Below are 26,023 nucleotides of genomic sequence, written 5' to 3' on the forward strand. Positions count from 1 at the left end.
GTTATTAGAGTGAACACTATCAGATGTATTAGACGTGTTATTAGAGTGAACACTATCAGAAATGTTGAGGTGTAAGTGTAATAGTTAGGAGATAATGAGCGGTGATAACGGGGTACAGCATCAGTTCTCTCATGGTGTTGTTATTAGTGATGAACATGATGGTAATAATGAGCAGGTGTTCAGGTGTTAAAGCAGGAAGAAGGTTAAACGCTGCAGTGAGGAGGAATCATGTGACCTCAGTAGGGGTGTAACCTCACACTCCTGTAACGATTCCATTCACAATACTGCGATCACGACCCGACATTCTCACAATATTCTGAACAAAATCTGAATGAAGAAAAATTATAACTGAAAATACGTTTTTTAATTTATTTATTTCTGAATCATAAACTACACAAAACAATGTAAATGTTTCTCTGAATAAAACTGTAAATAGATTAAAAATGGATACAAACAGGTTTAATATAGTTGATCGATTGAATAAATGAAGTCTCAGATGTGGGGAACATGATGGATTAAAATCTAACGGCGGTACTGGTTGCACAGACTGGGAGCTCTGGTGTTGTCAGAATTCTGATTTCCACAAGGTGAATCACACATTTCTACATCACCACATGTTTTCATCGAAATGCATCATATCATCTTTATCTTAAGATAAAGAGAAATTCCCGACTCTCCGCTTTTGTGTTACATTCCTTTAAATGTTATTAATGTGAATTTAATGTATATAATAAAATATTAGATGAGCCAATATTATTTTACACTAAAACTGTTTTGGTATCATTACTGTGTGAAGAACGTCATTTTAGTAAAAATGGGGGAAAAAGGGTAAAAAAAAGGAAATTCAGGAGTAACACACACACACACACACACACACACACACACACACACACACACAGATGAGTGTGATGAGGTTCAGCTGAGCGCCGTCTCCTTCTACACTCTCCATTCATACATCACGCTACACTTTACTCTTTACATTTAATTCACGTTTATCGCTGTAAGTCTCTCATTACAGCAGTGACTATAAGACATTTCAGTTCAGGGTTTTTTTCAGTGAAATTTCCAAATTTGATACAATATTTTGAAATCAATATTTGATACCATTTTCAATAGCAGAGGCGGATGAGGATCAATGCACTGTCACAAAATCGAGGTTTTTATTTCTTCTGACTATAAGGTCAGTCTCAGCATATTAACTCAGTTTTTATAACAGTAACTTCTCACACCAAATACAATTATTCAAAACATTTGCCACCACACGAACTGAAACAGTTGCTGATGTAAGTCTTGTGTTGGTGCAGAGGAATAATAACAATACAGCAATCTGTTCCAAACATCTTAATAACCTAATGCTTCAGGTTTAATAAACACCTGGGGTGCTCAGGTGTTGAAAAAATAAAATACAGAGGTCATTGTTGAATGTTATGGTCGCTTTAAATTAGTGGTGATTAACACCACAGATGTGCAACAGTACAGCGCTGATCATGTCCTTTATCTCGAAGCCAAAACATTTCCAGATATTACTCCTGCTGTTTATCAACCAAGTAAACCTGCTGCAAAACATACTGTAACATAAACCCGTGCAACATAAACAAGAGCTCTCTCGGCAGATTTTCCATGCGTGTGTGTGTGTGTGTGTGTGTGTGTGTGAGTGAGTGAGAGAGAGCCTATGTGTATCAAAACAGGAGCAAGCAGGAAAATCACATGGATGGAATCAATACTGCAGGAAATGAGTATTAGTACCTTTTAAAAATTTAATACATATCGACATTTTTGCCAACACTATTCTGTACACGCACAGATACACACACACACACACACACACACACTAAGGGAAATGAAATGAATGTGTAAGTGGGTGTAATAAGATGAATGTGTATGTACACTGCAGTCATTGTGTGTGTGTGTGTGTGTGTGTTGTGTACAGAGTGCAGTCATTGTGTGTGTGTGTGTGTTGTGTACAGAGTGCAGTTACTGTGTGTGTGTGTTGTGTACAGAGTGGTCACTGTGTGTGTGTGTGTGTGTTGTGTACAGAGTGCAGTCATTGTGTGTGTGTGTGTTGTGTACAGAGTGCAGTCACTGTGTGTGTGTGTGTGTGTGTGTTGTGTACAGAGTGCAGTCACTGTGTGTGTGTGTGTGTTGTGTACAGAGTGCAGTCACTGTGTGTGTGTGTGTGTGTGTTGTGTACAGAGTGTAGTCACTGTGTGTGTGTGTATGTTGTGTACAGAGTGCAGTCACTGCGTGTGTGTGTGTGTTGTATACAGAGTGCAGTCATTGTGTGTGTGTGTGTGTGTGTGTGTGTTGTGTACAGAGTGCAGTCATTGTGTGTGTGTGTGTGTGTTGTGTACAGAGTGGTCACTGTGTGTGTGTGTGTGTGTGTGTTGTGTACAGAGTGCAGTCATTGTGTGTGTGTGTGTTGTGTACAGAGTGCAGTCACTGTGTGTGTGTGTGTGTTGTGTACAGAGTGCAGTCACTGTGTGTGTGTGTGTGTTGTATACAGAGTGCAGTCATTGTGTGTGTGTGTGTGTGTGTGTTGTGTACAGAGTGCAGTCATTGTGTGTGTGTGTGTGTGTGTGTGTTGTGTACAGAGTGGTCACTGTGTGTGTGTGTGTGTGTGTGTTGTGTACAGAGTGCAGTCACTGTGTGTGTGTGTGTGTTGTGTACAGAGTGCAGTCACTGTGTGTGTGTGTTGTGTACAGAGTGCAGTCACTGTGTGTGTGTGTGTGTGTTGTGTACAGAGTGCAGTCACTGTGTGTGTGTGTGTGTTGTGTACAGAGTGCAGTCACTGTGTGTGTGTGTGTGTTGTGTACAGAGTGCAGTCACTGTGTGTGTGTGTATAAGAGTGTGAGAGAGTGAGTGAGTGTGTGTGTGTGTGTAGGTGTGTGTGAGTGTGTGTGTGTGTATAAGAGAGTGAGAGAGTGTGTGTGTGTGTGTGAGTGTGTGTGTGAGTGTGTGTGTATAAGAGAGTGAGAGAGTGTGTGTGTGTGTGTGTGTGAGTGCGTGTGTGTGTGTGTGTGTGTGTGAGTGTGTGTTAGTGATTAAAGGTGTGAGTGTGTTTACCTGTAGTGTGATTAAAGCGCTGCATTGCTGTAGCCATATTGACTTTGTAGATCTCCTCAGTACCCTGATAAAGCTGTGTCCCTCTGCTCCAGTAACCAGGTTCTTCATTCTTCTCTATCCACTCAGTCTTTGGGATGTACTTTCTGATGTTGCTGTCATAATACTCAAATTCCACTCCATCCAGCAGACCAACAAGAGTGAATTGTGGGAAATTTATTCCTGATGTGACTCCAGTCTCGAAGTACTGGTAAGAGTGTGTATCTGTAAGAGTGTAAACACACATTTATACTGTTTTTTTTTCCAGTTTCATTTTTATTGAACATTCCTGCTGAACATTTCTGCTGAACTAAACATTTCTGCTGAACATTTCTGCTGAACTGAACATTCCTGCTGAACATTCCTGCTGAACTGAACATTCCTGCTGAACATTTCTGCTGAACATTTCTGCTGAACATTCCTGCTGAACTGAACATTCCTGCTGAACATTCCTGCTGAACATTTCTGCTGAACATTCCTGCTGAACTGAACATTCCTGCTGAACATTCCTGCTGAACATTTCTGCTGAACATTCCTGCTGAACTGAACATTCCTGCTGAACATTCCTGCTGAACATTTCTGCTGAACATTCCTGCTGAACTGAACATTCCTGCTGAACATTTCTGCTGAACATTCCTGCTGAACTGAACATTCCTGCTGAACATTCCTGCTGAACATTTCTGCTGAACATTCCTGCTGAACTGAACATTCCTGCTGAACATTCCTGCTGAACATTTCTGCTGAACATTCCTGCTGAACATTCCTGCTGAACTGAACATTCCTGCTGAACATTTCTGCTGAACATTTCTGCTGAACTGAACATTCCTGCTGAACATTTCTGCTGAACATTTCTGCTGAACATTCCTGCTGAACTGAACATTCCTGCTGAACATTTCTGCTGAACATTTCTGCTGAACTAAACATTTCTGCTGAACATTTCTGCTGAACTAAACATTTCTGCTGAACATTTCTGCTGAACATTTCTGCTGAACTAAACATTTCTGCTGAACATTTCTGCTGAACTGAACATTTCTGCTGAACTAAACATTTCTGCTGAACATTTCTGCTGAACTAAACATTTCTGCTGAACATTTCTGCTGAACTAAACATTTCTGCTGAACTGAACATTTCTGCTGAACTAAACATTTCTGCTGAACTAAACATTTCTGCTGAACATTTCTGCTGAACTGAACATTCCTGCTGAACATTTCTGCTGAACATTTCTGCTGAACTAAACATTTCTGCTGAACTAAACATTTCTGCTGAACATTCCTGCTGAACTGAACATTCCTGCTGAACATTTCTGCTGAACATTTCTGCTGAACTAAACATTTCTGCTGAACTAAACATTTCTGCTGAACATTTCTGCTGAACTAAACATTTCTACTGAACATTCCTGCTGAACATTTCTGCTGAACATTTCTGCTGAACTAAACATTTCTGCTGAACTAAACATTTCTGCTGAACTAAACATTTCTGCTGAACATTTCTGCTGAACTAAACATTTCTACTGAACATTCCTGCTGAACATTTCTGCTGAACATTTCTGCTGAACTAAACATTTCTGCTGAACTAAACATTTCTGCTGAACATTTCTGCTGAACTAAACATTTCTGCTGAACATTTCTGCTGAACTAAACATTTCTGCTGAACATTTCTGCTGAACTAAACATTTCTGCTGAACATTTCTGCTGAACTAAACATTTCTGCTGAACTAAACATTTCTGCTGAACATTTCTGCTGAACTAAACATTTCTGCTGAACATTTCTGCTGAACTAAACATTTCTGCTGAACATTTCTGCTGAACTAAACATTTCTGCTGAACTAAACATTTCTGAACATTTCTGCTGAACTAAACATTTCTGCTGAACATTTCTGCTGGACACGTCTACCAAACATGTCTGCTGAACATCACCTTTTTTCTTCTCTCCTCCCCTCCCTTTCCCAAATATTCCATTGAGAAGAAAAAAAACAAAAACAAATTGAGCAACACACAGCAGTAAACATTCACAGGGTTTTTTTCTTTTTATACTAACAAAGGAAAACAAAATTAAAAGTAAACCCAAGCCTGCTCAGGAGGCGCAGAGGGGAAATCAGGAAAACATCTAGAAACGAAATTCCGAATTTGAAAATACCGAAAAAAATGCGTCACAGGGAGGTCATAAGTGGATGCCAGATTGGCAAAGCTATCAAACACACCATCGGCATACAAATCTCTAACTTGTTTAATACCCTTGTCATACCACACTGAAAATGTGGAGTCCAAACACGATGGAGGAAATAGATGGTTGTTGTCTAAAGGACAAAGAGGATGCACCTACAATTTTAAAGCGCCATCTAAATTGATACCAAGTCATAAGTGTGTTGAGGAAAACTAGATTATCAGTATATAGGGAGAGTTTTGTAGGTAAAGAGGAGTAAAGCAAAGCAGGTAAAGAGGATTCCCTATAAGAAGATATTTACAATTTACACCAAGAAGATCCAGGAGAATTAAACCAGTAGCAAAGTTTATGGATGTGCGCAGCCCAGTAATAGAATTGAAAATTGGGTAATGCAAGTCCTCCACTAAGTCTACATCACTGCAATAAAGATTTATTAACCCTTGGTGGCTTCCCTCCCCAAATAAATGTACTAATTATCTTATCCAATGAATCGAAGAATGATTTTGGTAGAGAAAGAGGAACTTGCTGGAACAAGAAAAGAAACTTCGGTAATATATTCATTTCGGTAATATATTCACAGGAAAACAGTCCCTTTTATCTAAATTGAATTTATAACCAGAGACAACATCGAAGGTCTCCAGAACACCCAAGACAGCTGGCATAGAGGCAATAGGATCGGTTACATACAATAACAAATCATCAATTTGTATTCTACACCGTATCGAACTATTCCTTTAAACAAGGGAGAAGATTTTAGTGCAATAGACAGCGGCTCGATAGCGACAGCAAAAAAGAGAGGGGATAAAGGACAACCTTGACGACACCCTCGTCCGAGTAAAATAATCAGAATAAGTATCGTTTGTCTGAATCCTGGCATTAGGGGATGAGTAAAGGAGGCTAATCCAAGAAATAAACTTATCCCCAAATCCGAACTTCCTCAAGACTGCAAACAAATACTCCCACTCAACCCTATCAAATGCTTTTTCAGCATCTAATGAAATCACAATCTCAGGGAGCACAGACGAATGCTTTGAATAAATTATATTAAAGAGCGTACGGGTATTGAAAAACAATTGACGTCCCTTTATAAAACCGTTCTGCTCTTCACATATAAGGGAGTATATTCTCTAAATGAGATGCCATTACTTTCTCCAACACCTTCACATCTGCATTAAGCAGAGACAGCGGTCTATAAGAACCACAGGAGGATGGATCCTTACCCTCCTTAAGAAGCAGAGCTATCGTGGCTTGTGTCAATGTTGGAGGCAAAGACCCACATTCCAAAGATTCATTGAACATAGCCAAAAGCAGTGGAGCTAATTTTCCAATAAACGTTTAAAAAAATTCAATTGGAAACCCGTCCGGGCCAGGAGCTTTGTTAGATTGCATAGTTTTAACTGAAATTAAAATTTCTTAAAGAGAGAGTGGGGAGTCCAGTTGCATGGCAGTATTCGAATCAATAACAGGGTTACAAAGGTTTTGAAGAAATGCATTCACTTTAGTATCGTCTGTAGGAAATTCGGACTTATAAAGCGAAGAGTAAAACGATTTAAAAGTAGCATTAATTTCCATTGGCTCTGTAGTGACAATATTATAAGTGTTTTTAACACTAGGTATGAGACGGGAAGCGGCCTGTCGCCGTAGCTGATGTGCCAGTAAACGACTCGGCTTGTCGCCATGTTCATAATATGAACCACGAGTACGTAACAACAAGCGTTCCGCCTCTTTAGTCGAAATAAGATTAAATTCTGCCTGTAAGTCGAGACGTTGTTTAAGAAGTTCTGGAGAGGGGTTCAATGCACATCTTTCATCGAGATTACTGATCGCAGATGTAAGTTCATTAAGCCTAGCAGTGCGTTTTTTATTACAGCGAGCAGAATCAGAAATAATCTGCCCTCTGATATAGGATTTCAGTGTCTCCCATAACAATGAATAAGAGGTGGAGTCATTCTGATTGAAGAAAAGAAAGTCATCAATAGAAGTAGCAATGAACACACAGAATTCACTGTCTGCTAAAAGAAGAGAATTAAATCAGGGCAGTGGGCTACATTTATAAATAGAAAGATGAATATCTAATTGTGGTCAGAAATTACAATACCCAAATAGTCAGAAGAAACTACACAAGAATCAAGAGTGCTGTCTATAAAAAAAGAATCAATCCTCGAATAGGAATGATGCACCTGGGAAAAGAAAGAAAACTTTTTAAGAAAGGAGTTACGGGATCTCCATGGATCAACGAGACCATTCTGACACATAAAATCCGCTGGAGCTCTCTCGCACAGCGTAAAATGTCAACACAGTCACTGTGATAGTGGAATCTGCACACAATAGCTCGTGGTCGTTCACCAGGCTTGGGCTTCGGCTGAAGGGTCCGGTGGGACCGGTCCAAAACCGGCTCCTTCTCCAGACCAGACGCCTCCTTTAACAAGGCCGCTACAGCAGCAGTTGTACAGGTGTCAGCACCCTCTGGAACTCCCACTATCCTAACGTTATTGCGCCGTGACCTCGACTCCAAATCCTCACATTTATTCTCCAATTGAGTCACGGTCGCAGTGAGAGACTCGATAGTAGTCTTCATATGCACTATGTCATCGGAGAGCGCGTGCTCCATTTCCCCAACAGTACCTTTCAGTGTTGATATGGTAGCCTCGGTAGAAACTTTATCACCAGCCTGCTGTGTTTTCACGGCCTGCAGGTCAAGCTGGATAGTAGACAGCACATCACTGAACATCGCCCGAAATTCCTTTTTAAAAATAAAATAAATTAATATGTCCTTCCTCAGTGAAGCCAGCAACTCAAGCTTGAGTGCAGCGAAGTCAGGGTCACTGCTCGGCAACGCGGATGCGGATTCAGAGGGAGAAGGGGGCTCGCTTGCGACGCGCACCCTAACCCTCAGTTGTGTCTGAATACTACCACGGGTTTTCATGTTATTTCCAGACATTTTAATGAGCCACAAAGTTAAAAGTGCAAACAAGGAAAAGAAGTAGAATAAGTCAAAATATATTATATGACCAAAAAGCGCTAATTAATTACAGTTTTAATCGAAATCAGCAGGAGACTCCAAGTTCGCGTCCTACTCCATCGAACTCCGAATTCGAACCCCTACTATACTGTTTTAATAACTCACCACATATAAAATATAAACTTTTACACAAATAATAATCATATTAAAACTACTTCAATTCTGTTCATACTCCTAATATCACAGAATTCTGAGTCTGATCTGATTATCACTGGGCCAAATTTCAATATTTAATAGAGTCTCAGCTACCTTCACAGCAATTTTGGTGGTCAACACTCAAGTCCTCTAGCGCCACCAATAGGGCAAATTTGAACATGTAAAATATACGTTTACAATAATAAGTCCACAACAGAATGTCGTAGAAATGCGATTCCACTTTCCTGTGATTCTTTCAGGCAAGACGAGTTCAAGGGAAGCCAAAACTTCCACCATATTGGATCTTTTTTGGGGGGGAAATTTCAAATTTTTTCAAAAAGTTTTTTCTATTCTTCTCTTGAAAAGTTTGTCCAATCATCACTAAATTAGAATCACAGCATCAGGAGACTCTCCTGTAAAAAAACAAACAAACTTGTTTCTTTGATTTTTGCTATAAGGAACAGTTTGTCCAGAACACAAAACAAATCTGATGACAAAGCCACCAAACAGTAAGTGAAGGAATATCTCAGCAACGCTGTAAGTATTCTGACCAAACTTGAGAGAACTGAAAGACCTCACACTAAGGGTCTCCGAGAAGATTTGTCTATCTACCACCTACCTCTAGATGGTGCTATAATTAACAATTTTTATGAATTGCTCATAAGTTTTGAACAATTAAACAGTAAATCAAGATTCTTATTCCTACTGATTCTCTAGAAGTTTCCGAGTGTTGGTGATCTAAGGTATTGTAATTTCTCAAACAGCAAGTTGGCCATTTTGAGGATTTTTTAGCTTCTTCTACCAAAAATTGCCATATAACCATGCAATTGTGAAGAGGAGACCAGTATCAGGAGATCATCCCAAACAACAGTTGTTTCTCAGATTTTTATATGACGAATGGTTTGTCCATAATGCTCAAATGACTTTGATGGTGAAGTTGCCCAACAGGAAGTGAGGACATCTCAACAACAGCATAACGCATTTTGACCAAACTTTGTTGATGAGTAAATGACCTTGTCCTAACGGACTCCAAGTAGATTTGTCTAAACCCCTCTAGGGGGCATTACAATTCACAGGTTAGAAAAACTGCTCATAACTGTTGAACCCCTTGTTAAGAGGTGGAAAAAGAAAGTGCTATGTTTTATGCACTTATTATGTGCTGATGAATAAGATAACTGATTCTGTAGGAGAATATTCTCTTAACTGTTTCCATGCAAAAGTAGGAACAATTCAGACCAGGTAATGTGTTTGGAGTCTGGTTGTCATTGGACGTATTCTGTATACCAGTTCTGTACATAACGTCTGACACGCTCATGTTCATAGAGTCTGGAATCTGTCAGTATTTACAGACACAGTATTACAAACACCATGGCCTTGTCTTCACTCTGGAAGCTCAGGGAAACAGAAAACCTCTACTTTATTGAATCAAATGTGGTTGATCATGAGCTAACAGTAAAAAAAATCCCTGATTACACGGTGTTTGTGCAGTTCAGAGAATTTTATTATAATTCTAATGGCAGATCTGATCACTATCTGCTATGATTGGAGATCACATGGGCTTTAATACTCACATTTATACAGGTTTAAACAATTATAATCAAAGCAGTGATTTGGTGACTTGGTTCCTTTGTTGATATTAAAAATCACTCCAGGTGATCAGTTTTACTGAGATAATATCATGCCCTATCCTCCTGTCGCCTGCTCCGTATCCCACTTCTGTCACATGTTACTACGCAGGATTGTGTGTCTCTTTCTGTTGTAATGTTCACTTGGTTTTTTTTGTTATTTAAATGCGCATTATAAAGAAAATAAGAGATATAGAGATAAATATTCAGCTCATTTAGTTCAGACACTATTATAGTGTTATATTTGGCGTGGAGTCTCTGCCTATAGCAGTACAGAATAACACACTGCATCACCAGGTACTGGGAAGAAATGACAAGTGCAGATTAGAAATCAAAAATAGTATAGTGATGGGAAAAACTGGATCTGCCAGACTATAAATCAATTTTAAATGTTCGTATGTGGATTTCCTCTCTGGTTTATCTCTCACCTCATTTCATTAACGAGACACACTATCAAACGTGAAAATGCTGTTTGTTGGTATCATGTTCTTTAAATGTCTAATAACAGCCAAAACACTTCATTATTCACACAGAGATTGTGGATCATCAGAAATTAAAATAATCTGAGTGTTATAACGAACGCAGTTTGGGTTTTTACAGTATTAAGAGTATTTTATTTCACAGGCGGCATGTTAACCTTTTTGACATTAATAAAATCTTTGTCTTTGCAGTAAAACACTGAATAGAGGGGTTAATGATATGGTATCAGTGTTATTCATACAGCTTTACATGGCAGAAATAAATGTAACCAAAATGCCATTTAAAAAATTCAATGTTAAAAAAAAAAGAACAAGGGAAACGATTTGACTTAACAACATTAGGACTGTTTCATCATTGCTGAATAAAATGTATTTAAAAAGTTAAGACATTGTGCTAATAAAAAATATCTGTAATAAACTGGGAGATGAGGTTAGCGTTACAGTACACACACACACACACACACAATACAGTGATATTTGTGTGCTTTAGCTTCTCAGCTTTAGAAAGTTAAGTATAAAGTGTGTGTGTGTGTGTGTGTGTGTGTGTGTGTGTGTAAAATCCCCTCAAATTCCACCAAACACTTGTGATGTATTTAGATGAGATTTAAATCCCCCTACTGGTGGAGTGTGTTACTGCACTCACACGCATGCAGTCATTAAGGATGAGCTAGCAGATTTTCTAATGAGGTGAAAAAAGTGATTTAAAAAATGTAAGTATTGCACAGACGATGCTTCACCAACTTGCAAAAATATATTTTAATATTCCAAACAAATACAAAGAATAGAGGGAATAAAATCTAACAAATTTTTGCTTTCATTTGAGCTTCCTCTTGAGTTACATCTATTTTTTTTTTTTTTTTATTCCCCCTCTGTTTTTGCATCTCTCATCTTTTAGCTGAGACGTTTGTCCACTTTTTGATGCGGAGGCAGGGAAAGAGTAGTAAGGTGTGACCAGAGGGAAGAGGGTGGGGCGTGTACATATAGGACATCACTCCACGGCTAAAATTTATCTGTTTACTTTCATTGGCTGTTTAGTTTTATAGAGAAAGAGACAAACACTTTACATTTTTTTAGAGTTCCAATATCAGTTCATTTAAACTTTACTAAACTCTCTTTTGTTTAGTTATTTAGATCTAGTGATTCGTTGTTTAGATCTAGTGATGGTGATTGTTCTCCTGGTTTCTGTTGGTACTGAATCTCACATCCAAATGATACACAGAACAATTATAAAGAAAATCAAATCAATGATTTCAATCTGAAAAGTTTCCTCCTCCAAATAAACACAACAACGTGTCTACCCTCGCGCCTGTCAGTCAATAGGCCACGCCCCCAGTGTAGCTACGTCATCAGTAACCAGGTAAACACAGCTGCTGCATGTTAGAAATGAAAGTAACTTGTTGTCCTCCTGTTTATTAGTGTTTCATAATAAATACTGATTGTTATGGAGATATTGAGGTTCACAGTTAGTATCTACACTCGACCAGTTATTGAACAAGTTTTATGAGCTCTAAGAAATGTTTGTTATTTCATAATAATTCAGTACTTTCATTAGAGGATTGGTTTTACAAGCAAAGACAAAGATAACAGATTATTAAAACTCAAATCACATTTGTTTATTTATTTCATAAAGATTTTATAGTAAATACTGTATAGAAACTGCAGATTGTTAGGACTATCTCTGAATTTTAATAATGAATCTACTGAATATTACTTTATATCTCAACACTGTTCATGTTTAATAGTTTGAATGCATTGTTTACACTTTTAATGAAGAAAAGTCACTGAATCAGCCTTAATGACTAATCACCATTTACAGATTAACAGAATAAAGTGATAATAAAATAAAGTGATAATAAAATAAAGTTATAATAAAGCCAGTAAACTGACCTGCTGCAGACAGATGAACACAAAACGCGAGGAAAATCAGGATTTTCATCACTGCGCGGTTCTGTAAAGTTCTATAAATGTAAATTTCTCCGCTCTAGCTCTATAGTTTATTCTCCAGACAGGGCCCCAGTCTCAGGGCTCATGTTCTTCTCCACCGTTTCCTTCGTGTTTTTGCAGAGTTTCCGCAGTGTTTGCTGGCGGGGAAATTCGGACCAATCAGAATTCAGGATTTCATCCACGTCATCAGTTGCTGTGTAAAGATGAAGAGTACAGGTTATACCAGGGGTCGGAAACCCATGGCTCGCGAGCCAGATGTGGCTCTTTTGATGGCTGCATCTGGCTCGCAGACAAATATTTAATAAAAAAAAAAATAACGTTAAAAATATAAAACATTCTCATGTATTCATTTCCTACCGCTCATGGTCATGGTTGCGGGTGGCTGGAGCCAATCACAGCTGTCCTCCGGAACAACACCAAATTTTTATTGGATAATGCGCAACGTACACGGGTCATTGTGAGGTCAGGAAGTAAACTTCCCTCCTTTTAATCAAGTAGTCAGCTAGCTAATTGCAGAAACCCTTTTATCGAAGAAGATGGCTAAAAGAAAAAAAGATGAGTATCGTACTTTTCAGCAGGAATGGACAGAGGAATTCGCCTTTGTGGAGAGAGCAGGTTCTGTGGTGTGTCTAATATGCAATGATAAAATTGCATCGATGAAACGGTGAAATATAAAGCGGCACTTCGACACACGCCATACTACATTTACATCGAAATATCCTGCGGGGGACAGCAGGAAGAAAGCATGTCAAGAGCTACTGTGCAGAGTGCAAGCTAGTCAGCAGCAACTCCGTGTTTGGACCCAACAAGGTGACTGGAATGCGGCTGGCTTTGCTGGTGCTTTAGCAATTGTGAGAAACGGAAAGCCATTCACAGATGGCGAGTATGCCAAAACATTCATGCTTGATGTTGCCAATGAACTTTTTGACGAGTTTTCGGATAAAGACAAGATAATCAAACGAATAAAAGACATGCCTCTGCCGGCAAGAACTGTTCACGATCGTACCATCATGATGGCAAATCAAATTGAGGCAACACAAGTGAAGGACATAAATGCAGCACCATTCTTTTCTCTCGCTTTGGATGAGTCAACAGACGTAAGCCATTTATCCCAGTTCAGCGTGATTGCAAGGTATGCTGTCGGTGACACACTACGTGAGGAAAGTCTTGCTGTTTTGCCTATGAAAGGGACAACAAGAGGGGAGGATTTATTCAAGTCTTTCACTGAGCTCGCTAAAGAAAAAAATCTACCGATGGATAAACTTATTTCGGTGTGTACTGATGGTGCTCCGTGCATGGTGGGGAAAAACAGAGGATTCGTAGCGCTTCTTCGTGAACATGAAAAGAGACCCATCCTAAGTTTTCACTGCATCCTACCTCAGGAGGCGCTTTGTGCTCAGATGTGTGGCGAGCAGCTTGGTGAAGTGATGTCGCTGGTCATTCGGATGGTCATTAAAGTACTTATTGTACTTTAAAAGTGTTGGTCTTACATAAAATGCACACATTTACTTGTATTTAGTTTTAAACATATTGTATGGCTCTCACGGAATTACATTTTAAAATATGTGGCGTTCATGGCTCTCTCAGCCAAAAAGGTTCCCGACCCCTGGTCTAACTCAATATCTTCAAATTTTTATGCTTAATCTCCTCTCCATTTCAGTATAAAGTCAGATCTCTGGCTGTATGTCTCTCTGAGTGAAAGTCCTTGCTGTGTGGAAGATCCCTGGAGTTCCCAATAAACAAACACTTTTGATATGTTAAAGTGGTAAACAGCTCCATCTACTGGCTTCACCATCATCAGTCACCAACAAGCCTCATGTCCGCCTCTATCATTACATTTTTACTCTTTAAGATGATTAATGATGGTTTCCCCGTTAATTATTTAACGTACATGTCGATGTGGTTATGAAATAACTTGAAGGTTTCGCAATAATTATTAAGAAAATATCATTTCAACAATTATAGTTAGGAAAAGTAAGTGCACCCTCACTACACACTCCTGTTTTCAATGACATTATAGCAGCTATAAACAGTCTCACCAGCCCTCACCCTCACACACTCCTCTGTCCTAAAGACTTTCCCATGGCAGAAAATTACTGACGTTACAAGACTTAAAGTCCCTGTGAATGAGCGGTTACTATAGTGACGATAACGTATTAGAACGAGTGCATTAATATAAACCGGTGATGTGCAGCTGCACGAGTCTCAGAGCTGCTGTTATAGAGAACTAATCACCACCTTCTGACCAATCACAGTCTGTAATTCAACAGCACTGTGGTATAATATAAACGGTGAATAAACTGCACACACACACACGGGTTGTTTAGTAAAGATTTTAGAATATTCCCATGTGTACATGACTGAACTGATTAAGTTTACATTTTACAGAAATATTACTACAGAACTTTACAATGACACGGCTTTCTTCATTCCTATAGTGACCTTCTGTTTCTGTAGCGTAACCGAGTTCAAAAACATCCTCCAGCGCAGAACCAGGGATGAAGAAGACTGAAATATTTTAAAGGAGGGGAAAATTTTTTTTTATGACATCATTAGGGTCTGAAGATCATCAGTCACGCTCGGTCCAAAATCTTCAGCTTTTACAATCGTTCTTTACAGTGTGTTTTGCATGAAATGTTCAATCACCAGACACACACCAGTCCATCTGGATCAAAAATGCAGTCCAAAGCCCTTGTGTTCAGCTCGTTAGGATCAGCAGCATGGCTCAGCTCGGTCCTGCTGAAAGGATGATGAGATTCACACATACAGAAGCACAAAACAGGAAGAATTCAGACAGATGAGTGCAGAACACAGACCTTCTCAAAGCCAGTCAGAACCAGCGCGGTGATTCCCAAACCTGGAACCTTTCACTACACCCCACATTAAACCCTTCATGCAGCAAGTTAGAACTGGACCCGTCTGCTCCAGATCAGTCCCGTTCCACCACTGTTATCTGAATAACAGACACTGAGAGCGGTGATTAAAAGAGGAGGACGTGTACGATGTAGTGATGAAAAAGCAGTGCAGGAACAGCTGAAGTACAAGATTCTAACACACACTGCACAATGACTGGGGAAAGCATCGCATACAAAAACATTACGCTCCTGCAAATACGCTTCAGCCTTTTACAAAACTCTCATCATCAGTTCTTTAACATGCTCATGCACCAACACCCGCGTACTGGACCGCGTTTAAGACCACGTCTAATTAATCATTTAGATGCTTTGTGAAATCTTGAGAGAGAGAGAGAGAGAGAGAGAGAGAGAGAGAGAGAGAGAGAGAGAGAGAGAGAGAGAGAGAAGGAAAAACCCAGAATGCCCTCATTTTTTATTTAGTGACAGGACCAGAGTTTTGAATCATCCAGTGACATCATGCAAGAGGAGAACTTCAGAGTCCTTTAGAGTCCAGTCTCTGAGCTGGTTTAAGACTCGTCGTCATCTTCTATATGGCTTGTTTCCAGTGTAACACTCTGAAACCACGGCAGACCAATGTGTGTGTGTGTGTGTCTACTGTTTCATGTTAAAATTATTAAACACAAAAACATGGATGTACGTGCCTGAAAGAAACAAGAGACACAAATAAAGACTTGAATGAATAATGAGGAAATAGAAAAGAAGTGATTTTATGGAGGTCATTGTACCCATGACAGGACGTTACACACACCTGGAGCTACACCTGCTTGTTTAAGACTTCACTGGGTTTAGTTTCCTGCTGCTGGGGGTTTGTGCAGCACGGCCCTACAGATCCTCAGTGCGGTCTTCCGTCAGGTCGTGATGATGGGGATTTAATAACAAACCATTCAGTCGCTCTCAGCTCACTGTACATTTACAGTTAGTGAACGCGTCTCGATTTCAGAACAATAAAATCTGTTAAATGAATCCAACACACTTCTCTAGGCAGCCTGCTTTGATTTAAATAATGTGCAAAAAAAGTCACTTAAATACCCTCTCTCTTCCTGTAGTGTGTATTAGGGAACGTGACGAAACATGGAAATTTGTTCTTCTAGATCTTTCCCGTGGAGCCACAATCTGAACCAAGAGCAGTGATCCAAACAGCTGCGTGTTTTAATCTACATAAAAGTCTGAGTAACGCTTCAGGAACACGCCAGCTGGTGTTTCCTTCATGTGGTGTGTTTCATGGCTTTGTGTTGCATCCGTATTGCTTTCCGTTGTAGAGCGTGAGAGAGAGTCCAGACACACCCTCGGCTGTGAGGGGTTCCGTCCCAATCCTCATGAGAAGTGAAGGTCCAGGAGTGCAAGTGATGAGAAACAAAGAGAGACAGAACGGTACTCTGAAACTGAAGTGTAAGCAGGAGTAAGATCTGCTGAGGGGTTTGATCGAGTTTCACACTCCAGGAGGAAGTGAATAAGGCCAGTAGAGATCCTTTGGCTTTAGATGCTGAGTAGGACAGAGGTCTCGCCTTTTCCATTCAGAGTGTGTGTGTGTGTGTGTGTGTGTGTCTGTCTGTCTGTACGCAGTGAACACGTTCTGACTAATCCCTGTGCTGCTGCAGTTCATGTCTCTCATCTCTGAACATGCCCAGAAACTCAGGAAGCTCGTTCGATATATGCTTCCTTTTCGTCATTGCTGGTTTCTGAATGAGCTCTGTCTCTGGGTGAGTGTGTGTGTGTGTGTGTGTGAGGATGTAGAGGTGTGTGTTAGGAGAGCTCGAAGCCCGTGTTCATGCTGATGGCGTAGCGCAGTTTGTCTCTGAGGATGCTCTTCTTGCTGTAATTGGGCAGTTTGAGCAGGCTGAAGCAGGTGGAGGAGGTGGGCAGACGGCCGCCTGGTTCCTTCTTGCGTATGGTGAAGAACATGGCCCTCTCTTCAGGAGTGAAGTCACTGGACAGGATGTCCCACAGCCAGATTATCACCCTGTGGCTGCTGTGAAAGCCGCCGTAGTACACAGTGTGCTTTCTAAAGGACAGACACAAACGAGTCACGTCACCCTGCGTTACCACAACAGTAGCTTTACATTACGGTTTCCTATAGAGCTTCCAGCAATGCACGAGTATAGAATAAGGACTGCAGAGCGTAACAGACACACTATGTATGAAGCTCCATGACACTGTTACACAGTCAGATACTGGAGTACTTCCACATACAATACACCTAATACACAGTGAAGCAATCGTAAAGACAGGGAGAGAGGACAGACGCACTTGAGGTCGTCCAGATCGATCTCGGCGTTGTCCCCGGAGATGAGCCGCTGCACCTCAGGGGTGGAGAACATGTGCAGCCACTCGGGGTTGATGATGCTGCGGAAACCGCGGATAAACGCCCCCGTCTGCTCCTTTATCTGGGTGTGCATCCGGAAATGTGCCATCAGGTTGATGTAGCTGATCCTGGAGAGAAGGAGGGAGAGAAGGAGAGAGAGAAAGATATATTTTAAGCAGCATTTTAAAAACAGCACACTTGGCACTAATGCTGTTTACTCCATACAGAAACGTGAAGGACTCACTTGTTTTCATTAGTAACAGAAATGGTCTTTCCACCCGGAATCAACTCATGACACACTAACTGTTGGGAGAGAGATAAAAATGTGTATAAAGATGTTTTAATTTATTTATTCATTTTCATGTGATTCATTTACCTTTTCTCTTCTCTCCTCCCTTCCCTTTCCCAAATATTTCATTGAGGAGAAGAAAAGAAAAGAAAAAACCCAAAACAAAGGAAAACAAAATTAAAAGTACAAAAAACCCAACCCCCACCCCCAGGCTCATCATGGCTACTCAATAACTGTCGCTGGTTATATAAATATTATAAAACCCAAGAACAGGCACAAAAATTTAAGTGGGAAGTGTCTGTAACTCCATAAAGTATACAATAAAGGGATGCCATTTATTTAAATAAATAAATAAATAAATAAATAAATGAATAAATGAATGAATAAATAATTCATCTAAGTTAGGAGCGTATACAATAGCTGTCTTTGCATTAGAGTACCAGCAACTATAATATATCTACCGTTCGCATCAGTAGATATATTAATGTTAGTGGACGAAAACTGTAACCTTTTGTCAATTAAAATAGCGACCCCTCCTACTTTCTAATTAAAGTTCGAGTGGAAGACGTTTCAAATATGCAAAAACCTTAGATCTCTTGACAGGATTACCTCTGACGTTCCAACAAATAAATCTTAAAGGGGTGCCTGTCCCAGCCGGAGTGGGACCCCCCTCCCCCCCAACACACCCAAAGTCTCCTTTAAACAAAGGGAGACAGCAGTGTTTCCCACCAAGAGTTGTCCACAACGTGAAACAACTCAAAGAGTAAGCCGAACTAACCAACTAAACTACCTAAACAAAAAAAATTCCAGTAAGAGAAAAGTCCCCTACTGACTTCAAAACTGATAAATAGTCTGTGCACATTAACAAATATAATGTCCTTACCTTTTAAAGACTTGTAACAAATAATATAACACAGTGTAGCACGTAAAGATGAGGAAACAACACTAATAAAATGAAATAAACTCTAACCCGGTCAGAGCATCAAAACAGAGAAGCACATTAATACAGAAGCAAATTTAAAAGGAGTGAGTCCACAAAATCTAGACGAAGTAATGCACGACAATATCTTCAATAAGAATCCGAATTCTGTAGAGCTGGAAGGCCGAGTGCAAAATAAGAATAAAACTCCACTATATAGGTGATGCAGTTCACCCCGATATCAAGAGTTTAACGTAGTCTCCTGCTTCCTCCGCTGAAATAAAGTCCTTCTGAACACCGTTATATGTAATGCGAAGCCGAGCTGGGTGAAGTATTCCATAGCGAGCTCCCTCAATACCACGAAGTTGACGCCGAACCTCGTTAAACGCGGCCCGGGCCCGGGCGGTCTTGGCTGTGTAGTCAGGGAAAACGGAGATGGTCAAATCCCTCACTTTAATCCGCTGGAGCTCTCTCGCACGGCGTAAAATGTCACAGTCACTGTGATAGTGGAATCTGCACACAATAGCTCGTGGTCGTTCACCAGGCTTGGGCTTCGGCTGAAGGGTCCGGTGGGACCGGTCCAGAACCGGCTCCTTCTCCAGACCAAACGCCTCTTTTAACAAGGCCGCTACAGCAGCGGTTGTACAGGTGTCAGCGCCCTCTGGAACTCCCACTATCCTAACGCTATTGCGCCGTGACCTCGACTCCAAATCCTCACATTTATTCTCTAATTGAGTCCCGGTCGCAGTGAGAGACTCGATAGTAGTCTTCATATGAACTATGTCATCGGTGCAACCGGAGAGCGCGTGCCCCATTTCCCCAACAGTACCTTACAGTGTTGATATGGTAGCCTCGGTAGCAACTTTATCACCAGCCTGCTGTGTCTTCACGGCCTGCAGGTCAAGCGGGATAGTAGACAGCGCACCCCCGAGAGTCTCCTGGAGCTTCTGGAGCTCCTTTTTAAAAATATCCGCGATGTCCTTCCTCAGTGAAGCCAGCAGCTCAAGCCTGAGTGCGGAGAAGTCAGGGTCACCGCTCGGCGATGTGGATTCAGGGGGAGAAGGGGACTCGCTCACGGCGCGCACACTAGGTCTCACTCGTGTCTGAATGCTACCACGGGTTTTCGTGTTCTTTCCAGACATCTTAACGTGCCACAAAGTTCAAAGTGCAAACAAGGAAACGAAGTAGAATAAGTCAAAATATATTATATACCAAAAATATACCAAAAAGCGCTAATTAATTACCATTTTAATCGAAGTCAGCAGGAGACTCCAACTTCGCGTCTTACTCCATCGAACATCGAACTCGAATCCCACAGTAATTTGCAAGCAATCACAATGTTAACTTATTAAAAAACAACAAAGTTAAACACCTCCATATATATCTCGCTTACGCATGATTTTTAATGTTTGTCACGTATCGTGACGTAACGGAGATAAGGTAGGATGCAATTGCAGTAGAACAGGTTTATTTAAGAGAGAGACAGGCAGACAAATCCGAAACGTGATCCACAAACGTAATCCAGTAACATGCAAAGTTCAGGCGATCGGCAAACAGGCATAAAGAGGCGAGGCAGGAATCAAGGTCGCGGTCACGGAAATACAGGGCCGAGGAACAAAACAAGAAACATGAACAATAGCGCAGGCCTGATGAACCATGAACCATGAACCATGAACCATGAACCATGAACCATGAACCATGAACCATGAACCATGAACCGACTACGGTTACCTATCGCGAGCACTCTAAACTAAGTGACTTCAATATCCCGCGCCGTGTGCTGGGAGGCGCGCGGTATATGTACAAACATAATCAGCCTCGTAATGGCTGACGGCTGAGGGCGATTCAGACACACGTGAAACAATAGCCAATGACAGAACGGGGAGGAGACATAACAGAAACATAAACAAATGCACCTGTAGAAATGTCACGATTGTCCACAAGGGAAAAGCAGGTGCTCACGCACCTGCTCGTGCACGCGCGCTCACATGCTCCACAGCGCGCTGCTTAAAGGGGAACTCGTGACAATGTTTATGTGGCGCGTCCGCTGTACACGCGTCCCTGTGAATGAGCGGTTACTATAGAAACAATAAGCGATTAGAACGAGTGCATTAACATAAACCTGTGATTTATAGCTGCACTACTGTCAGAGCCGCTGTTATAGAGAATTAATCAACACTTAATACATATAAAAACATATAAAATACTTTTATACTTTTTTTTTAAGAAAACACACTTTTATAAATTGGCTTTTTAATCTGTATGTAAATGTATGTAATTTTTTAAATCTGTATTTGTCTGTTTTATCAGTGTTTATCCCATTTATTTATTTATTTATTATTTCTTTACATACTCTTAATATTCCATTCAGTGTTGTTATTTTCTATTCTATATACAGCACTTTGGTCAGCTTTTGCTGTTTTAAATGTGCTTTATAAATTAAATTTGCTCACCATCATAGTAACTGATATCTACTTTCTCTACACATGTGTAAATGATGTGAATAAATTATAATCACTGTAGTCATAAAACTCATACACTTTTCAGGAGTTCTGGGAGAAGACGAACGTTGTAGATGTGTTCACTGACACAAAATGTGCTATGTTCTAGATCAGACCATCCAGTTTGTAGGTGAGCAAGAATATTGGAACATGTGACTGACAGGTGTTTCTTGTTACCCAGGTGTCTCCTGTTAGACTAATTGTGTAAAAAATAAATAGCTCTGAATATCTACTCTTGGTTATATCCTTCAGTTTCACCTGTGAAGATTACATTTGTTGCTTAAAAGGATAAACAAACATGAAGATCAGAGAGCAAAAAAGGAAAATCAGAGGCATTGCAGAAACATTGGGCATAACCAATAAAACAATCTGGAATGTCCTGAAAAAGAAAGAAACCCCTGGTGTACTGAGCAATAGACTCCGAACGGGTCAGGCAAGGAAAACAACAGCTGATGACAAACATTGTGAGAGCTGTGAAGACAAACCCAAACACATGTGTCAGTGACATCAACAACCTCCACAGGACAGGGTGAAGTTCTCACAATCCATAGTTCGGGGAAGACTTCAAAAGCATAGCCATACCACAAGATGCAAACCACTCATCAGCATTCCACATTGGAATAAACAAAGAAATACAGAGATGATACACAAAAGTTCTGGGACCAAGATGAACCTCTACCAAAGTGATGGAAAGGTCAAAATGTGGAGAAAGAAAGGATCTGCTCACGATCCAGAACATACAAGCTCATCTGTGAAACATGGTGGAGGTAGTGTCATGGCTTGGGCTTGCGTGGCTGCTTCTGGAACATTCTCACTAATCTTTATTGATGATGGAACTCTGATGGTAGCAGCAGAATGAATTCAGAAGTTTACAGGAACATTTCATCTGACAATTTACAGAGAAATTAATACGAATTAATCAGGAGGAACTTCGTCATGCAGCAAGACGACGATCCAAAACACAGTGCCACCTCAACAAAGGACTTCATCACCAGACCTTAACACCAGACTTTAACCCAGGATTTAAAGTAGAGTCGTCTCCACCACTTTTTGAAAGGTGTAGATGTGTCCCCAGTGTCCATTACGACTTTGTTAACACGACTCACCCATGGGTTGTACAGGACTTGTGAATGAAAACCAGATGATGGACAAACTGTAGTTTTAAACACTGTATATGGACAAAGCCACAATAAAACTGAAAGTGAATTCTGAGTAGAAATTAAAACTGACCCAACATCACAGGACAGGATATCAATATCAGATTTCTGTCCCAACCAAGCCATAGTGAATATGGATTATTGTTATCAATAATGTTTGAAAATGTCTAACTTTCTTCTCATAAACTTTAGATTGTATTGTCTCTTCTCTTACTAGACTTCTTCTTCCTCCTCCGAATGAGAAATCCAGCAGGACGGACACTGAGGGAAATAACAGGCGACTGCTCCAGTGATGGCGTCCATCCATATTCACCCTGCATTTACAATACATTTAATCAGCACACAATCTTTCAAATAAATCAGCTTTTCATTAGTAAGAAAAGTTCTAGGAGATTAAATTCTAGTTGGTTTACTGAAAATGTCGAGAGCATCTGGAATGTTATCAGCCTATTTTCAGGTAAAACTCCAGGATCACCTTCTAGTTCAGAACCTCCTCAGAGACTCAGATTTCTGCTTCACCAACATGGGGTTTAGTTTCATAAAGTGGAGATCATTAACTAATTAACTGATTTTTTTTTTCTAAAATTATAGGAGACTGCAAACAATCGCTGAAAATAACATGTTCTTATGTGAAACATCATCAATATTTTACTTCACTTTACTACACACTCGTGTCCTAATGCATCACACACACTCACACACTCGTGTCCTAAACACACACACACACACACTCATTACTATAATGTAACTTAGCATCATTAGTCACTGTGTAAAGTCACACAGATCACCTGGTGAGAAAAAGTGACATAAAATGTGATAAAAGGCAGAGAGTTTTATAATAAAACAGATACAGTGAGGGAAAAAAGTATTTGATCCCCTGCTGATTTTGTACGTTTGCCCACTGACAAAGAAATGATCATTCTATAATTTTAATGGTAGATTTATTTGAACAGTGAGAGACAGAATAACAACAAGAAAATCCAGAAAAACGCATGTCAAAAATGTTATAAATTGATTTGCATTTTAATGAGGGAAATAAGTATTTGACCCCTCTGCAAAACATGACTTAAAAAACCCGGTCACACACCTCTGTACACAGAGAACCCATCACACACCACTGTACACAGAGAACCAGTCACACACCACTGTACACAAACAGAGAACCAGTCACACACCACTGTACACAAACAGAGAACCCGTCACACACCACTGTACACAAACAGAGAACCCGTCACACACCACTGTACACAAACAGAGAACCAGTCACACACCACTGTACACAAACAGAGAACCCAGTCACACACCACTGTACACAAACAGAGAACCCGTCACACACCACTGTACACAAACAGAGAACCAGTCACACACCACTGTACACAAACAGAGAACCCAGTCACACACCACTGTACACAAACAGAGAACCCGGTCACACACCACTGTACACAAACAGAGAACCCAGTCACACACCACTGTACACAAACAGAGAACCCGGTCACACACCACTGTACACAAACAGAGAACCAGTCACACACCACTGTACACAAACAGAGAACCCAGTCACACACCACTGTACACAGAGAACCCGGTCACACACCACTGTACACAAACAGAGAACCCAGTCACACACCACTGTACACAAACAGAGAACCAGTCACACACCACTGTACACAAACAGAGAACCCGGTCACACACCACTGTACACAAACAGAGAACCAGTCACACACCACTGTACACAAACAGAGAACCCGGTCACACACCACTGTACACAAACAGAGAACCCGTCACACACCACTGTACACAAACAGAGAACCAGTCACACACCACTGTACACAAACAGAGAACCCGGTCACACACCACTGTACACAAACAGAGAACCAGTGACACACCACTGTACACAAACAGAGAACCAGTCACACACCACTGTACACAAACAGAGAACCCGTCACACACCACTGTACACAAACAGAGAACCAGTCACACACCACTGTACACAAACAGAGAACCCGGTCACACACCACTGTACACAAACAGAGAACCCGGTCACACACCACTGTACACAAACAGAGAACCAGTCACACACCACTGTACACAAACAGAGAACCCAGTCACACACCACTGTACACAGAGAACCCGGTCACACACCACTGTACACAAACAGAGAACCCGTCACACACCACTGTACACAAACAGAGAACCCGTCACACACCACTGTACACAAACAGAGAACCCGGTCACACACCACTGTACACAAACAGAGAACCAGTCACACACCACTGTACACAAACAGAGAACCAGACACACACCACTGTACACAAACAGAGAACCAGTCACACACCACTGTACACAAACAGAGAACCTGTCACACACCACTGTACACAAACAGAGAACCCGTCACACACCACTGTACACAAACAGAGAACCCAGTCACACACCACTGTACACAGAGAACCCGGTCACACACCACTGTACACAAACAGAGAACCCGTCACACACCACTGTACACAAACAGAGAACCCATCACACACCACTGTACACAAACAGAGAACCAGTCACACACCACTGTACACAAGAGGAAAGTAAGAGGAAAGTCTACATTCCTCAGTCTGAGAAAGGGAACAAAGGAACATCACATCTCAGTAATAAATAAGAGATTTAGAGCCTCAATGATTAACACGTTCATTTAAAATGAATTCACATAACTTGTGGTAAACAATATTGACATCGTGAGATCACATGATCAGGAAGATCTTTACTGTTAATCACGTGACTTTGTCACTAAGCCACTCTGATAGTAAAATGAAACTCACTGAGCAGCTGCACACACCTGTATGACGTCACTGATTAATAGCTTGTCCCACATGCCTGCTGTACTGCTTTAGTCTTTCACAGACATTAAACAACTATTCCTTATTCATGTTTATGTCACAGACTTGTATCAGAATGATGGGAAGAGAAGAGTGTGGAAAATGGAAGGAGCTGCTCATGATCTGAAGTATACCACCTCATGTTATGGCGTGGGCGTGTACGTCTGGCACTGGAACTGGTTCTCTTGTATCTATTGATGATGTGACTGCTGATAAAAGCAGCAGGACGGATTCTGAAGTTTTTTTATGCTGCCTATTTTATCTGCTCACATTCAGATAAATGCTTCAAAGTGTATTAGTTGGAGCTTTACAGTGCAGATGGATAAAGACCTATTTCCAAACTGCAGTGCCCTCGCTGAACGAAACCTGAAGGTTAAACACCCCAGGAACAAGCAGGAAGTGAAGACAACTGCAGTAAACACCTGGCAGAACATCACCAGGACAGAACCCCAGCATGTAGTGATGACTATGAGTTCCAGACTTCAGGCAGTTATTGACTAGAAAGTATTAGCAACCAAGTATTAAAATGTTTAATTTTAAGATAACCCAATTGGGATGTAAAGCTCCTTAAATGAAAGCTAAAAATGTGTCCTTTGAGCCCTTTTACTC

General features: G+C 40.7%; 2 protein-coding genes across 9 annotated transcripts in view; both read right to left on the bottom strand.

Annotated features, from left to right (window-relative positions):
• The window catches only part of LOC128625496 (BOLA class I histocompatibility antigen, alpha chain BL3-7-like), a 52,487-nt gene extending 39,898 nt beyond the window's left edge, over positions 1-12,589 (bottom strand). Inside the window, exons 1-2 of one of the 3 annotated variants that reach the window (XM_053653859.1) lie at positions 12,411-12,589; positions 3,064-3,324 (exon numbers count right to left, since the gene is read on the bottom strand). In XM_053653859.1, coding sequence (XP_053509834.1) covers positions 3,064-3,324; positions 12,411-12,459 — 310 coding nt within the window. In that variant the 5' untranslated portion in view covers positions 12,460-12,589. The remainder of the gene's footprint in view (positions 1-3,063; positions 3,325-12,410) is intronic. The other 2 variants (XM_053653861.1, XM_053653860.1) reach the window with 2 other exon arrangements.
• A 2,233-nt stretch (positions 12,590-14,822) lies between these two features.
• Positions 14,823-20,801, bottom strand: LOC128625501 (ubiquitin-protein ligase E3B-like). 6 transcript variants are annotated; one of them, XR_008388956.1, is made up of 6 exons: positions 18,061-18,471; positions 17,929-17,987; positions 17,630-17,812; positions 16,412-17,384; positions 16,131-16,224; positions 14,823-15,420 (listed from the first exon to the last, which is right to left on the bottom strand). XR_008388956.1 is itself a non-coding variant. In XM_053653873.1 (4 exons), the coding sequence occupies exons 1-4, from the start codon at positions 18,100-18,102 to the stop codon at positions 17,126-17,128; spliced, it is 543 nt and encodes a 180-aa protein (XP_053509848.1). In that variant the 5' UTR covers positions 18,103-18,471; the 3' UTR covers positions 14,823-17,125. The 6 variants fall into 6 exon arrangements, 1 of the variants encoding a protein (XP_053509848.1); XR_008388954.1 differs by having other exon boundaries at positions 14,823-16,023; XR_008388957.1 differs by lacking the exon at positions 18,061-18,471 and adding an exon at positions 20,137-20,801 and having other exon boundaries at positions 14,823-16,023; positions 16,131-17,384.
• Between the last annotated feature and the right edge of the window lie 5,222 nt (positions 20,802-26,023).

Source organism: Ictalurus furcatus, chromosome 22 (genome assembly GCF_023375685.1).
Source record: "Ictalurus furcatus strain D&B chromosome 22, Billie_1.0, whole genome shotgun sequence".
In the NCBI taxonomy this organism is placed as follows: domain Eukaryota; kingdom Metazoa; phylum Chordata; class Actinopteri; order Siluriformes; family Ictaluridae; genus Ictalurus; species Ictalurus furcatus.

What these genes read in the sequence shown, in the direction of transcription:
- LOC128625501 (XM_053653873.1), bottom strand. Translation starts at nt 18,102, where the DNA reads ATGAAATATTTGGGAAAGGGAAGGGAGGAGAGAAGAGAAAAG. An exon ending in GGGAGGAGAGAAGAGAAAAG is followed by an intron (nt 17,988 to 18,060) that starts GTAAATGAATCA and finishes CTCTCCCAACAG; the next exon opens with TTAGTGTGTCATGAGTTGAT. An exon ending in ATCGATCTGGACGACCTCAA is followed by an intron (nt 17,385 to 17,629) that starts GTGCGTCTGTCC and finishes TCTGTCCTTTAG; the next exon opens with AAAGCACACTGTGTACTACG.